The sequence below is a fragment of the Salmo salar genome, chromosome 09 (assembly GCF_965601325.2).
Source record: "Salmo salar chromosome 09, fSalSal1, whole genome shotgun sequence".
NCBI classification, from domain to species: Eukaryota; Metazoa; Chordata; class Actinopteri; order Salmoniformes; family Salmonidae; genus Salmo; species Salmo salar.
In genome coordinates, this window is record NC_138299.1 from 116800440 (window position 1) to 116813904 (window position 13465).

The window sequence follows — 13465 nt, forward strand, 5'->3', positions numbered from 1 at the left end:
ACATTATTCCATGGCAAAAAAAAACATTTTTGTAAACCTGTTTCATGTCAAATAGTGTGTGGTATAGCTGGGAGAATAAACAAACGGGACTCTGGGTGACAACATATGGCTTTTTCTTTCCAACATTAGGTTGGTTTTCCTCAAAATTAAGTTTGCTTCAAATGTTGTTTCCTTGCCATGATATTTGTGAGTATATCTAGTATACATTACAAGGCATGTGTGGGTTTGGGTGTGTACGGTACCTTGGCGAAGCTCTTCTGGCTGTCGTATTTGAGGTGTCTGGGGTAGACGTAGACATGGTTCTTGTAGATGCGGTGTGGCTGGGTGAACTTGGTGGAGTCCTGGACAAACTCCTCCACCTCCACGGTGGCCTGGTGCTGGCTGCAGTCCTCGAAAGGCTTGACGGGCACGTAGGATGACGTCACACAGTCTGCAGGTAGACGTCTTTATTATTTTGGAATTTATGTGAGTGTAATGTCTACTGTTCATTTTGTATCGTTTATTTTATTTTTGTGTATTATCTATTTCACTTTCTTTGGCAATGTAAACATATGTTTCCCATGCCAATAAAGCCCTTCAATTGGATTGGAGAAAGATAGAGATGGAGAGAGAGGGGTAGAAAGAGAGATAGAGAGGGGAGAGGTAGAGAGACAGAGACAGAGAGTGAGAGAGAGGACATCTGTAATACTTGTAACACTGATGGCTATCAACAGTAGAGAGAGAGAGGGAGAGAGAGGGGTAGAAAAAGAGATAGAGGGGGAAGAGATAGAGAGAGAGAGAGGGAAAGAGAAAATAAAGAGAGAGAAGGAGAAGGAGAGACATGAGGGGTGTTGAAAGAAAGAAAAGAGTGTTCCGACTTACTTGGATGCTCCATAGGGACATAGTCCACAGTGATGTCCAGGTTCCCTGGAATGGTCTGCAGTTTACTGGTCTTCTCAGCCCTGCAAAGACACAGAGAGAGCCAAGGAATGGGTGAGCAGTGAGCACCATACATTCCCTATGACTAGGGCCAGGAGTTTTCCAGGTCAGTTTAGATGGTCATGACAAACTCTATGACTCTGACCTAAAAAGGAATCTGGACCATGGGGTTGAACTGACATGATTTGGTCTGTATCCCAAATGGCAACCTATTTCCCATATAGTGCTCTACTTTCAACTCAAGCCCTATGGGACCTGGTCAAAAGTTGTGCACTAAATAGGGAATTGGGTGCCATTTGGGATGCAGCCTTGATATCTTTTCGGTGGCCTACCTCCTGTATTCCGACACCAGCTTGATGAGATCTTCGGTGGAGATCTTGTTGCTCTCCTGTTTGAAGAGGGGCGAGAAGCGAGACTCCCGGTCCACCGTCCCCTGATTGTCCTTAAACACAGACCTGAGACAGACAGCAAGACAAGGCAGACAGACAGACGGACGGACGGGCAGGCAGGCAGAACAGACAAGGCAGACAGACAGACGGACGGATGCACAGACAGGACAGACAGGACAATAGTTTTGAGTGTAAGATACTGTGAAAAGTGATCAATTACCTACACCTTTATAGACATTCCTTGTGACGCAGTAACGGCAGTTTGATCATTAAAGGAGAAACGGTCAATAAAAAGATATGGAGAGAGTAGGATTACAGAAAACACAGTTTGGCTCAGTGTCCCTTACCTGATGGACCAGGCAAATGGCATGTGGTACTTCCCCAGCTTACTGCAGAACTGCTTGTTGGATTTCAGCATCTTTTGAACCATCTTCAAAGGGACAGGAAGCGAAAGAGAGAGGGAGAAAGGGGGGCAGAGAGAGAGAGAGAAAGAAGGAAACATAGTTGATATTTTTAAGTCTGCCGGCGGGTTTCTGAAAACACACAAATAAATGATCCTTGACGTAGATAAATCTAAATCAACAGGGGTGTCAGGAACCTGGCAGGAGGTGCAGCGCTCCCCGTCTGCTCATCTACTCAACTTCCCAAACAAAGGCCAGGATTTCAGAATCCCACTCTGAATTCTGTGGGGGCATCTTGGAAAAAAAATATCGGAAAATCTACAGTATGAGGAAAAATGTACTTCCAAACCATCTGACCTCCCTGTGTGATTAATGGGCATTTAAAGAGCTTCACAAGAAATCCCACTGGAAAGACCCTGTAAAGGATGTGCATACCGCTGTTTTACTACTAAGGGCTTGGGGAAAACAAGCTGTGTTTTACTGTACATTGTTCTACACATTGACTCCCGTCCACTTATGCGACATAGATTTTCATAGACATAAGTCTTCCTGGTTGGAGGATTCACAAATTGGATTTGTAGTTTTTATTAGTTGTAAGTCTATAAGAAGTTTAAAAAAAAAATTGGCTGTTAATGTAAGTTTTTGTTTTGAATTAATATTATTACTACTACTACACAGTAGTTGCCATATTATTCTTGTTTCTAAGTATTCTTACATATATATATATATATATATACACATACATATATACAGACATACAAATTTTGCTTTTTTTGGTGGGGGGGGGGGCACTTGAAAACGAGATGGTGCATCTCAAGAGATTTCATCCTGCAAAACTTCAATTAAATAAATAAACTCAGCAAAAAAAGAAACGTCCTCTCACTGTCAATTTTCAGCAAACTTAACGTGTAAATATTTGTATGAACATAACAAGATGCAACAACTGAGACATAAACTGAACAAGTTCCACAGACATGACTAACAGAAATGGAATAATGTGTCCCTGAACAAAGGGGAGGTCAAAATCAAAAGTAACAGTCAGTATCTGGTGTGGCCACCAGCTGCATTAAGTACTGCAGTGCATCTCCTCCTCATGGACTGCACCAAATGTGCCAGTTCTTGCTGTGAGATGTTACCCCACTCTTCCACCAAGGCACCTGTAAGTTCCTGGACATTTCTGGGGGGAATGGCCCTAGCCCTCACCCTCCGATCCAATAGGTCCCAGACGTGCTCAATGGGATTGAGATCCGGGCTCTTCGCTGGCCATGGCAGAACACTGACATTCCTGTCTTGCAGGAAATCACGCACAGAGCGAGCAGTCTGGCTGGTGGCATTGTCATGCTGGAGGGTCATGTCAGGATGAGCCTGCAGGAAGGGTACCACATGAGGGAGGAGGATGTCTTCCCTGTTATGCACAGCGTTGAATTTGCTTGTAATGACAACAAGCTCAGTCCGATGATGCTGTGACCATGACGGACCCTCCACCTCCAAATTGATCCTGCTCCAGAGTACAGGCCTCGGTGTAACGCTCATTCCTTCAATGATAAACGTGAATCTGACCATCACTCCTGGTGAGACAAAACCGCGGCTCATCAGTGAAGAGCACTTTTTGCCAGTCCTGTCTGGTCCAGCAACGGTGGGTTTGTGCCCATAGGCGACATTGTTGCCGGTGATGTCTGGTGAGGACCTGCCTTACAACAGGCCTACAAGCCCTCAGTCCAGCCTCTCTCAGCCTATTGCGGACAGTCTGAGCACTGATGGAGGGATTGTGCGTTCCTGGTGTAACTCGGACAGTTGTTGTTGCCATCCTGTACCTGTCCCGCAGGTGTGATGTATGGGATGTACCGATCCTGTGCAGGTGTTGTTAAACGTGGTCTGCCACTGCGAGGACGATCAGCTGTCCGTCCTGTCTCCCTGTAGCACTGTCTTAGGCGTCTCACAGTACGGACATTGCAATTTATTGCCCTGGCCACATTTGCAGTCCTCATGCCTCCTTGCAGCATGCCTAAGGCACGTTCACGCAGATGAGCAGGGACCCTGGGCACCTTTCTTTTGGTGTTTTAGTAGAAAGGCAGAGTCAGTAGAAAGGCCTCTTTAGTGTCCTAAGTTTTCATAACTGTGACCTTAATTGCCTACCATCTGTAAGCTGATAGTGTATTAACGACCGTTCCACAAGTGCATGTTCATTAATTATTTATGGTTCATTAAACATGCATGGGAAACAGTGTTTAAACCCTTTACAATGAAGATCTGTGAAGTTATTTGGATTGTTACGAATTATCTTTGAAAGACAGGGTCCTGAAAAAGCTACGTTTCTTTTTTTGCTGAGTTTAGATGCATTTCTGGAAAACCTGGGAATTTTGGGAAAGTTGACAGAATTTTGTACCCATATCCATAGATAATAGGCTATAAAGGGAAACATACAGTTTCATGCTATAAGGTGAGGGGTGGTAGTTAGAGTGAATATAACGGTGTTGTAGAGTTGCGTCACCTTGCTGGAGTCTGTGTTTTTGATGTACGGCTCTGTTCCCGCGGCAATATTTCCCATCAGCACCTTCTCCACCCTCACCAAGAGAACAATGTCCGTGTGGGGATTCGTCACTGAGAAGATGGCCTGCCACACACACACACACACACACACACACACACACACACACACACACACACACACACACACACACACACACACACACACACACACACACACACACACACACACACACACACACACACACACACACACACACACACACAAAAACAGAGGAAAGGAGTAAGTATGCCATCTCTCTCTTCTCCCTATGACATTCCCAGTTCTGCCCCACCCCTCTGTGTGTTTCTGTACCCAATAGAAATAGAATGAGTAAAACGAATGCATGCTTTACTCCCATGGGTACACTTGGCTGAGTCAACTTCTATGACTGATCTTGAGTCAGTTTTGCATTTTCCCCACTAATGGTCAAGGTTAAGATTGGGGGAGGGGAACTGATCCTAGATCTGCCCCTTGGGGAAAGTTCCTCCGGAGCGTTGCTGTAGCCTACCTGTTTGGGGAAGCGGAGCCAGTCGTCCAGGTCCAGGCTGAGGTGACAGTCTCCAGGTCTCTTCTCTGCAGGGGAGCTCAGTCCATTCTCCTGCCCCGCCCCGGGCCCTCCCGACCCAGCCCCACCCAGCATCTGACGCACCGTCTCGTGGTTCAGGTCAACGTGGAAGTCAGCCGACACCTTCCTCCCCTCACGCACATCCAGCAGGGCCACAGTCACAAAGAAGGGCTCAATCTGATGGGAATACATTACACGTGATGAGCACCGTCAGGCCTAACTTAACCCAGGGCTTTATCAAGGTTTTCCAGCACATGGCTTTGACATGCTTGCTATGTTGTTCTACAATATGTAGGCAGGTTGATTCGGATTCAAACCTTCTCTTATTCCTACTCTCGCAACGTTAGCATAAGTATTGCACCAAGCAAATCCTTCAAAAGATTAACACTATTCACTTTCCAGTGACCACTGCACTCATTAGCTGATGTAGGATCAGCCACTGCAGCAGAGGAAACAACAATAGAGTGATAAGTGTAGTGACCACTGCACTCATTAGCTGATGTAGGATCAGCCACTGCAGCAGAGGAAACAACAATAGAGTGATAAGTGTAGTGACCACTGCACTCATTAGCTGATGTAGGATCAGCCACTGCAGCAGAGGAAACAACAATAGAGTGATAAGTGTAGTGACCACTGCACTCATTAGCTGATGTAGGATCAGCCACTGCAGCAGAGGAAACAACAATAGAGTGATAAGTGTAGTGACCATTGAGCACCATCAGTTATGTAATGCATGTTAATAAATGGTTGTTTCTGAACCCTAACCACACCCAATGAGACGTGTCTGTGTGGTTTTAAAGGTAGACTCAGCCATATGATGTTGCATGCACAAAGTACACACATAGTGGGTCAATTTCAGCAACAAGTAAGAGCGTTGAAGCGCGAGCCTAAACCTTTCCGCTGTTTTGGTCCCGTAGCGACTATTTTGTTGCAGCGTGAAGCACAGATACCCTGCGTGACCGTGTGATAGCAAAGTCTGGCATCGAGCTCATCTCAATATCATGCAGCGCTGTTCGTTGCAACGTCATCACGGTAAGTCTACCTTTAAGCCTTGGAGAACGGGGGGGTGTGTGTGTGTGTGTGTGTGTGTGTGTGTGTGTGTGTGTGTGTGTGTGTGTGTGTGTGTGTGTGTGTGTGTGTGTGTGTGTGTGTGAGTGAGTGTGTTTGTACTTGTTATTTTAAGGGGGTCTTACGTTGGTGACCGGACCCGTCTCGGTCTCATTGACGCAGCCCTGCAGCGTCAGGTTGAGGGATCGACAGGCGATCATCAGTCTCCTACCCAGCTTCTCCTCGAAGGGACGGACTGGGTGGCCCTCACCCCTAGGGTGCTCGCCCCGCGGACTCCTCAACACCTGACACACAACCAGACAGCATCAGAGGAGGGGCACACAATTGGAATATATATCAGTGGGCTGAAGTTGAATGTGATGAGTATGCTCTGGTCTGGACCAGAAGCCTGCAGACACAGAGGCCCTCCTGGGACACAGATGCCCATCCCTTACATTTTTTACATTTACATTTTAGTCATTTAGCAGACGCTCTTATCCAGAGCGACTTACAAATTGGTGCATTCACCTATAATATCCAGTGGAACAACCACTTTACAATAGTGCATCTAAATCTTTTACCTAACAGTACTTAATTAACAGGTGAACTGTGCAGTAGCACCAACTGTTCTGCACAAGGTGTATTAACCCCTACAGGGGACTTACAGGGGTAACAGTGTATTAACCCCTACAGGGGACTTACAGGGGTATCAGTGTATTAACCCCTACAGGGGACTTACAGGGGTATCAGTGTATTAACCCCTACAGGGGACTTACAGGGGTAACAGTGTATTAACCCCTACAGGGGACTTACAGGGGTATCAGTGTATTAACCCCTACAGGGGACTTACAGGGGTATCAGTGTATTAACCCCTACAGGGGACTTACAGGGGTATCAGTGTATTAACCCCTACAGGGGACTTACAGGGGTAACAGTGTATTAACCCCTACAGGGGACTTACAGGGGTATCAGTGTATTAACCCCTACAGGGGACTTACAGGGGTATCAGTGTATTAACCCCTACAGGGGACTTACAGGGGTATCAGTGTATTAACCCCTACAGGGGACTTACAGGGGTAACAGTGTATTAACCCCTACAGGGGACTTACAGGGGTATCAGTGTATTAACCCCTACAGGGGACTTACAGGGGTATCAGTGTATTAACCCCTACAGGGGACTTACAGGGGTATCAGTGTATTAACCCCTACAGGGGACTTACAGGGGTAACAGTGTATTAACCCCTACAGGGGACATACAGGGGTAACAGTGTATTAACCCCTACAGGGGACTTACAGGGGTAACAGTGTATTAACCCCTACAGGGGACTTACAGGGGTAACAGTGTATTAACCCCTACAGGGCACTTACAGGGGTAACAGTGTATTAACCCCTACAGGGGACTTACAGGGGTATCAGTATATTAACCCCTACAGGGGACTTACAGGGGTAACAGTGTATTAACCCCTACAGGGGACTTACAGGGGTATCAGTGTATTAACCCCTACAGGGGACTTACAGGGGTAACAGTGTATTAACCCCTACAGGGGACTTACAGGGGTAACAGTGTATTAACCTCTACAGGGGACATACAGGGGTAACAGTGTATTAACACCTACAGGGGACTTACAGGGGTATCAGTGTATTAACCCCTACAGGGGACTTACAGGGGTAACAGTGTATTAACCCCTACAGGGGACTTACAGGGGTAACAGTGTATTAACCCCTACAGGGGACTTACAGGGGTAACAGTGTATTAACCCCTACAGGGGACTTACAGGGGTAACAGTGTATTAACCCCTACAGGGGACTTACAGGGGTAACAGTGTATTAACCCCTACAGGGGACTTAAAGGGGTAACAGTGTATTAACCCCTACAGGGGACTTACAGGGGTATCAGTGTATTAACCCCTACAGGGGACTTACAGGGGTATCAGTGTATTAACCCCTAAAGAGTACCTACCGGGGTGTCAGGGTGTATTAACCCCTAAAGAGTACCTACTGGGGTGTCAGGGTGTATTAACCCCTAAAGAGTACCTACCGGGGTGTCAGGGTGTGTTAACCCCTAAAGAGTACCTACCGGGGTGTCAGGGTGTGTTAACCCCTAAAGAGTACCTACCGGGGTGTCAGGGTGTGTTAACCCCTAAAGAGTACCTACCGGGGTGTCAGGGTGTGTTAACCCCTAAAGAGTACCTACCGGGGTGTCAGGGTGTGTTAACCCCTAAAGAGTACCTACCGGGGTGTCAGGGTGTGTTAACCCCTAAAGAGTACCTACCGGGGTGTCAGGGTGTGTTAACCCCTAAAGAGTACCTACCGGGGTGTCAGGGTGTGTTAACCCCTAAAGAGTACCTACCGGGGTGTCAGGGTGTGTTAACCCCTAAAGAGTACCTACCGGGGTGTCAGGGTGTGTTAACCCCTAAAGAGTACCTACTGGGGTGTCAGGGTGTGTTAACCCCTAAAGAGTACCTACCGGGGTGTCAGGGTGTGTTAACCCCTAAAGAGTACCTACTGGGGTGTCAGGGTGTGTTAACCCCTAAAGAGTACCTACTGGGGTGTCAGGGTCCAGGGAGAACAGGTTGAGCCTCTCTTCTCTTCTGGCCGATCGGACCAACTCCTCAGTTTCAGAGATATACTGAGAGAGAGAAAGAGAGAAGATATCTCCACAAATAAAATACAGAATATGTATTAAATGAGCATAATACAAGTAAAAGCACTGATCATTTTTTATGTGTAATTGTAGAGCAAATTACATCACCACACACCCACCTTAGCCAGCTCAGGGTTGATACCGCTCTCTGTCATCTCTTCATTCTCAGGTAAACACACGTCGCTTAGAGACAGATCACACACGTCTGGTGGAGAAAGAGAGACAGACAGTTACAGTCAATATCTCCGGTGAAATTCATGTCTACCATTCCTGTTTTCAGTATTGGCTTATTTCCTCTGGTCTTCAATGACGTATGTATGAGAGGGAGACGGCAAGGCTGGTTGTCATGGAAGCAGCCATACCTGAGTGTGTTCTGAGTGGGGTAGAGGTGGGGAGGAGAGGGGGAGCGCTCTCTCTCTCTCACACTGGCCTTCCCTGGCCTCTAATGGAGCTTACTGTATGTGTTTATCCTTTCACTACCATCCCTCCATTCAGCCAGTGTAGGTCAACCTTTATGTGGTACTGTAAAAGAGGCCCCACACAAAGAGAGGGATGGAAATAGACAGCTGTATTCTTTCACAGAGAACGTGAGAGAGGGGAGGGGGAGAAAGGGAGGGAGAGAGAGCGGGTGGTAGAGAGGGAGGGGGGAATAGAGAAAGAGAAAGGGAGAGGGTGGGAGAGAGGGAGGGAGTGAAAGAAGGGGGGGAATAGAGAGAGAGAAAGAGAGAGAGAGAGCAGAACTAGTGCAGAGGCCTGAATGTGTATTGGTGCTCTGGGGTCTGCTGATCTGGTCTGCTGATTCTGCTCCTCTCCTCTCCTTGCATGGTTAACCAGAACAAATACGACCTACGAAGATCGATCAGGATGGCGAAACACAAGTATAGGGACAAAGTGGAAGAGCAATTCAGCGGGTCGGTTACTAGGCATATGTGGCAGGGGTTTCTAACGATCACGGATTACAAAAAGAAAGCCAGTCACGTCACGGACACCAACTCCGCCCTACTGGATGAGCTACCTTTATCTCATGCTTCGTGCAAAACAACTGAGCTGCCGAGGAGAGCTCCTGAGGACAACGAGGGCTACGTGCTTACGGTCTCCAAGGAGGACGTGTGTAAGTCATTCAAACATGTTAACTCTCACATGGCTGGTGGCCAGATGGCATCCCTAGCCGCCTTCAGAGAATGTGCAGACCAGCTAGCTGTTGTGTTTTCGGACATTTTCAATCTTTCTCTAGCACAGGCCGTTATTCCCACCTGATTCAAGATGTCAACTATCATCCCTGTGCCCAAGAAAGGGAAAGTAACGAAACTGAATGATTACCGACCCGTAGCACTCACTTCCGTCATCATGAAGTGCTTCGAGAGGCTAGAAAAAGGCTACATCACGTCCTCCCTTCCCGACCCACTCCACCTTCTCCAATTCGCCTACCGCCCCAAAAAGATCCACGGACGACGCAATCGCCATTGCACTGCCCTCACCCATCTGGACAAGAGGATTGTGAGGATGCTGTTGATCGACTACAGCTCGGCCTTCAATACCATAGTGCCCTCTAAGCTCACCACAAAACTCACAGCCCTGGGACTGAACTCCTCCCTATGCAAATGGTTTGGAACCGGTTCAGGGAACAGAACAGAAAACCTTTTTCAAGGAACAGAATCGTTATTTAAAAGCATGGAAACCAGTTAATAACTTTCTTTTACGTTCCAGGTATTTTTTTCGAGTCCTACAAAAAAACTAAAGTGCATATGCAAAACCCTCACTCTGTCACTCAGAAACTTATTCCAGCATCTGCCTGCAAGCTGAAAATCTTTGCCAGTGTGTGTGCGTGTTTAGGCTACCTGCCCCTCCAAAGCATAGGCTACTGTACTGATGTTGGAAGCGTGAGAAGATATTAGCTAGAAGAATGGATTCACTTTTTCAATGTTAGTTAAGGATACTATTGGCTTAGTTATCAAAATCAAATCAAATTGTATTTGTCACATGCGCAGAATACAACTTGCGCCGAATGCTTACTTACAAGCCCTTAACCAACAATGCAGTTATAAGAAAATACCTTAAAAAAAGTAAGCGATAAGAATAACAAATAATTATAGAGCAGCAGTAAATAACAATAGTGGGGTTATATACAGGGGGTACCGGTACAGAGTCAATGTGCAGGGGCACCGGTGTCGAGGTAATTGAGGTAATATGTACATGTAGGTAGAGTTATTCAATTGACTATGCATAGATAATAACAGAGAGTAGCAGCAGCGTAGAAGAGGGGGTGGGGGTCAATGTAAATAGTCTGGGTAGCCATTTGATTAGCTCTTCAGGAGTCTTATGGCTTGGGTGTAGAAGCTGTTAAGGAGCCTCTTGGACCTAGACTTGGCGCTCCGGTACCGCTTGCCGTGTGGTAGCAGAGAGAACAGTCTATGACTAGGGCCTTCCTCTGACACCGCCTGGTATAGAGGTCCTGGATGGCAGGAAGCTTGGCCCCGGTGATGTACTGGGCCGTACAGTTATCATGTTTATCGTTGGACGTATTAACTACAAAAAGGTAAGATGGGATTTTTATTCTGGTGCCGCTCTACACACACAAGCTTGTTAGCTAGCAAGCTCAAATGACATTCAAAGTTCCTTCATAGAAGCCACTTCTAGGTATAATTCTGTGGACCTAATTCAGATAATTCAGATGTCAAGATGCCTAGGGCTTCAAGCCTGCTCCTCAACCGTCTCTCGCTCTCTCCCCACCCGTAACATTTCAGTTACATCTTGCCCCATAGGCTACACCTGTCTGTCCGTCACACATGTAAACAACTAGCTTGCCTGCTCTATCCGTACTGATTGGTGAAGTCATTTCATGAGCAAAATGTAAAAATAAAATAAAAAATGGTAGATTTCACAATAAAAGGAACAGAAAGGAACGATATAAACCGTTACTTTTGGGGGGTTGAAACCTGTGCTGCCATCCTGTTAGAAGGTAACAGATCATTTTATTACAGTGGTTAAGATGGATTTTCATTGTGTTCCATGGTGTTATTTGCCCCCTAGTGGAGCTTTCTGGTACTTAGACTGTATGCAAACAGGAAGTAAAGAATTTGTTCGGCACGCATAGAAGCAGCTAAAAACAATGCTACGGTGCAGGTCTTTCAGTGTAGCTATTTCTTGTCACGCTTCAGCCTCGGAAAATATTTGTTTGTAAGTTCGATTCAAGCATTTAGCTAGTGATGATAATCTTGTTATTGATAGAGTTGCTTACATATCAATGTTGGTTGGTTGTATTTACTCACACAAATTGCAATGCTTTTCATGTATGCCGTCAGCTGTATTACTTTGCTCGTGCGTCATGCAAACGAATTGTAAAACATACAATACTGAAGTTTTGTTACTGTTTCTAGTGTAATATGCTTTGTTATTTTACAGAGATGGTTGTACATTATTAGAGTAATGAAAGGAGTTAGCCAATTACAATATGAGTAACAATTAGCTACATGGTTTGACGTCATGCCAGATGCATGGTGCCCTCGGCAAGTGTTTTGTATTTTCATGCAACTTCAACTTGAAATGTATAATGTACAGCTACAGTATGTCGATTTGAATTGAATACTAAAGTATATTCTTTTCTGTATTATGCAGTTTCACAACAAACGTTTTCAATATTCATTCAAGAAAAGTCAGCCTTGGGAGTTTTATTGAAGACGCAATTCAAGGGCAGAATAAAACCGTTTCAGAACTTTATTTTTCTGGTCGGAACAGTGGAACGGAACAAAAAAAACGTGTGATTATGTTCAGAACGAAATGATTAGAAAATAATTTTGGTTCAAACCCCTACCTCGTCCACACTGATCCTCAACACAGGGGACCAACAAGGCTGCGTACTCAGTCCCCTTCTGTACTCCCTGTATAACCACGAATGTGTAGCCTCACACAGTTACAACTCTGTCATCATCGCTGATGACACGAATGTAGTAACCCAGATAACCAACAACGACGAGGCGGCCTACAGGGAGGTGGTAGGCACTCTGACGATGTGGTGCCAGGTGAACAAGCTCTTCCTCAACGTCATCAAAACAAAGGAGCTGATTGTGGACTTCAGGAGGAACCAGGCTGGCCAATAGCTTCTACCCCCAGAACATCAGGCTACTGAATAGCCACCACTACTCTTACTCCTGGATAATAACTAACTAAGCATGAGTTATTATTCATTTCTGGATTAGCTTTGGGAGCTTCACCAGCCAGTGCGGTTGATGAAACTGTACACCACACCACCTCCAGGTGATATTATATGGCAGTTCATGGCTAATAAGGCTCAGGTCAGTTCGTACACGCACTTGATTTAGCACCATGTTAGTACAGCAACACAGAACCATGATGACTATGGCTCTTACGTCATTCGTAGTCATTTTCACAACCGCAATTCTCCACGGTCCAGGGCGGTGTGTGCAATTTGTTTGGTTATATTCCACACTGAGGCTTTTTTACTACGTTTAATCTATAAAAACCAAGGTGGAGTGTTTTGCCTTGTCCGGTCTAATTTCCTGGTGGAACACTAACAATAAGGATCAAGTCATTGCACATTAAGTCTCCCATTAGCCATGGCAGAATATCCTACAACCATTATGAATACCAGACTCCGATTACAGCAAATGTGTTCTGCCACTTCGTTAAGTATGATGTTATTTAATTGTTATGGTTCTGTAATCAACCCTAGGGTTCTGGTAGCCTGGTCCCAGGTCTGTTTGTGCTGTCTTGCCAACTCCTATGGTTGTTGTCACGCCGAATACATAAGATGTTGGCGAGACAGCACAAACAGATCTGGAACCAGGCTAGGGTTCTGGTGGGCACATTCTAAGCTCTTGTACTCTTTCCTCTCCCGCTCCGGGGCTATGAGGCTTAGGTGTCAGGATCTAAGTTAAGACTCAGCATTTGCTGCTCCCAGTTATTTTTAAGTAAACTCAGTGATACTACATAAAAAATCCCGTTTGGGAGAAC

At 45.9% G+C, this 13465-nt stretch overlaps 1 protein-coding gene across 6 annotated transcripts in view; it reads right to left on the minus strand.

The window, feature by feature from the left end:
* dock10 (dedicator of cytokinesis 10) overlaps positions 1 to 13465 on the minus strand; it is a 180947-nt gene that overhangs the window by 66096 nt on the left and 101386 nt on the right. For all 6 annotated transcript variants that reach the window (XM_082956145.1, XM_082956144.1, XM_082956148.1 and 3 more), the window contains exons 9-17: positions 8614 to 8699; positions 8396 to 8479; positions 5997 to 6155; positions 4747 to 4980; positions 4200 to 4322; positions 1655 to 1737; positions 1251 to 1373; positions 862 to 941; positions 243 to 430 (exon numbers count right to left, since the gene is read on the minus strand). In XM_082956145.1, coding sequence (XP_082812271.1) covers positions 243 to 430; positions 862 to 941; positions 1251 to 1373; positions 1655 to 1737; positions 4200 to 4322; positions 4747 to 4980; positions 5997 to 6155; positions 8396 to 8479; positions 8614 to 8699 — 1160 coding nt within the window. The remainder of the gene's footprint in view (positions 1 to 242; positions 431 to 861; positions 942 to 1250; positions 1374 to 1654; positions 1738 to 4199; positions 4323 to 4746; positions 4981 to 5996; positions 6156 to 8395; positions 8480 to 8613; positions 8700 to 13465) is intronic.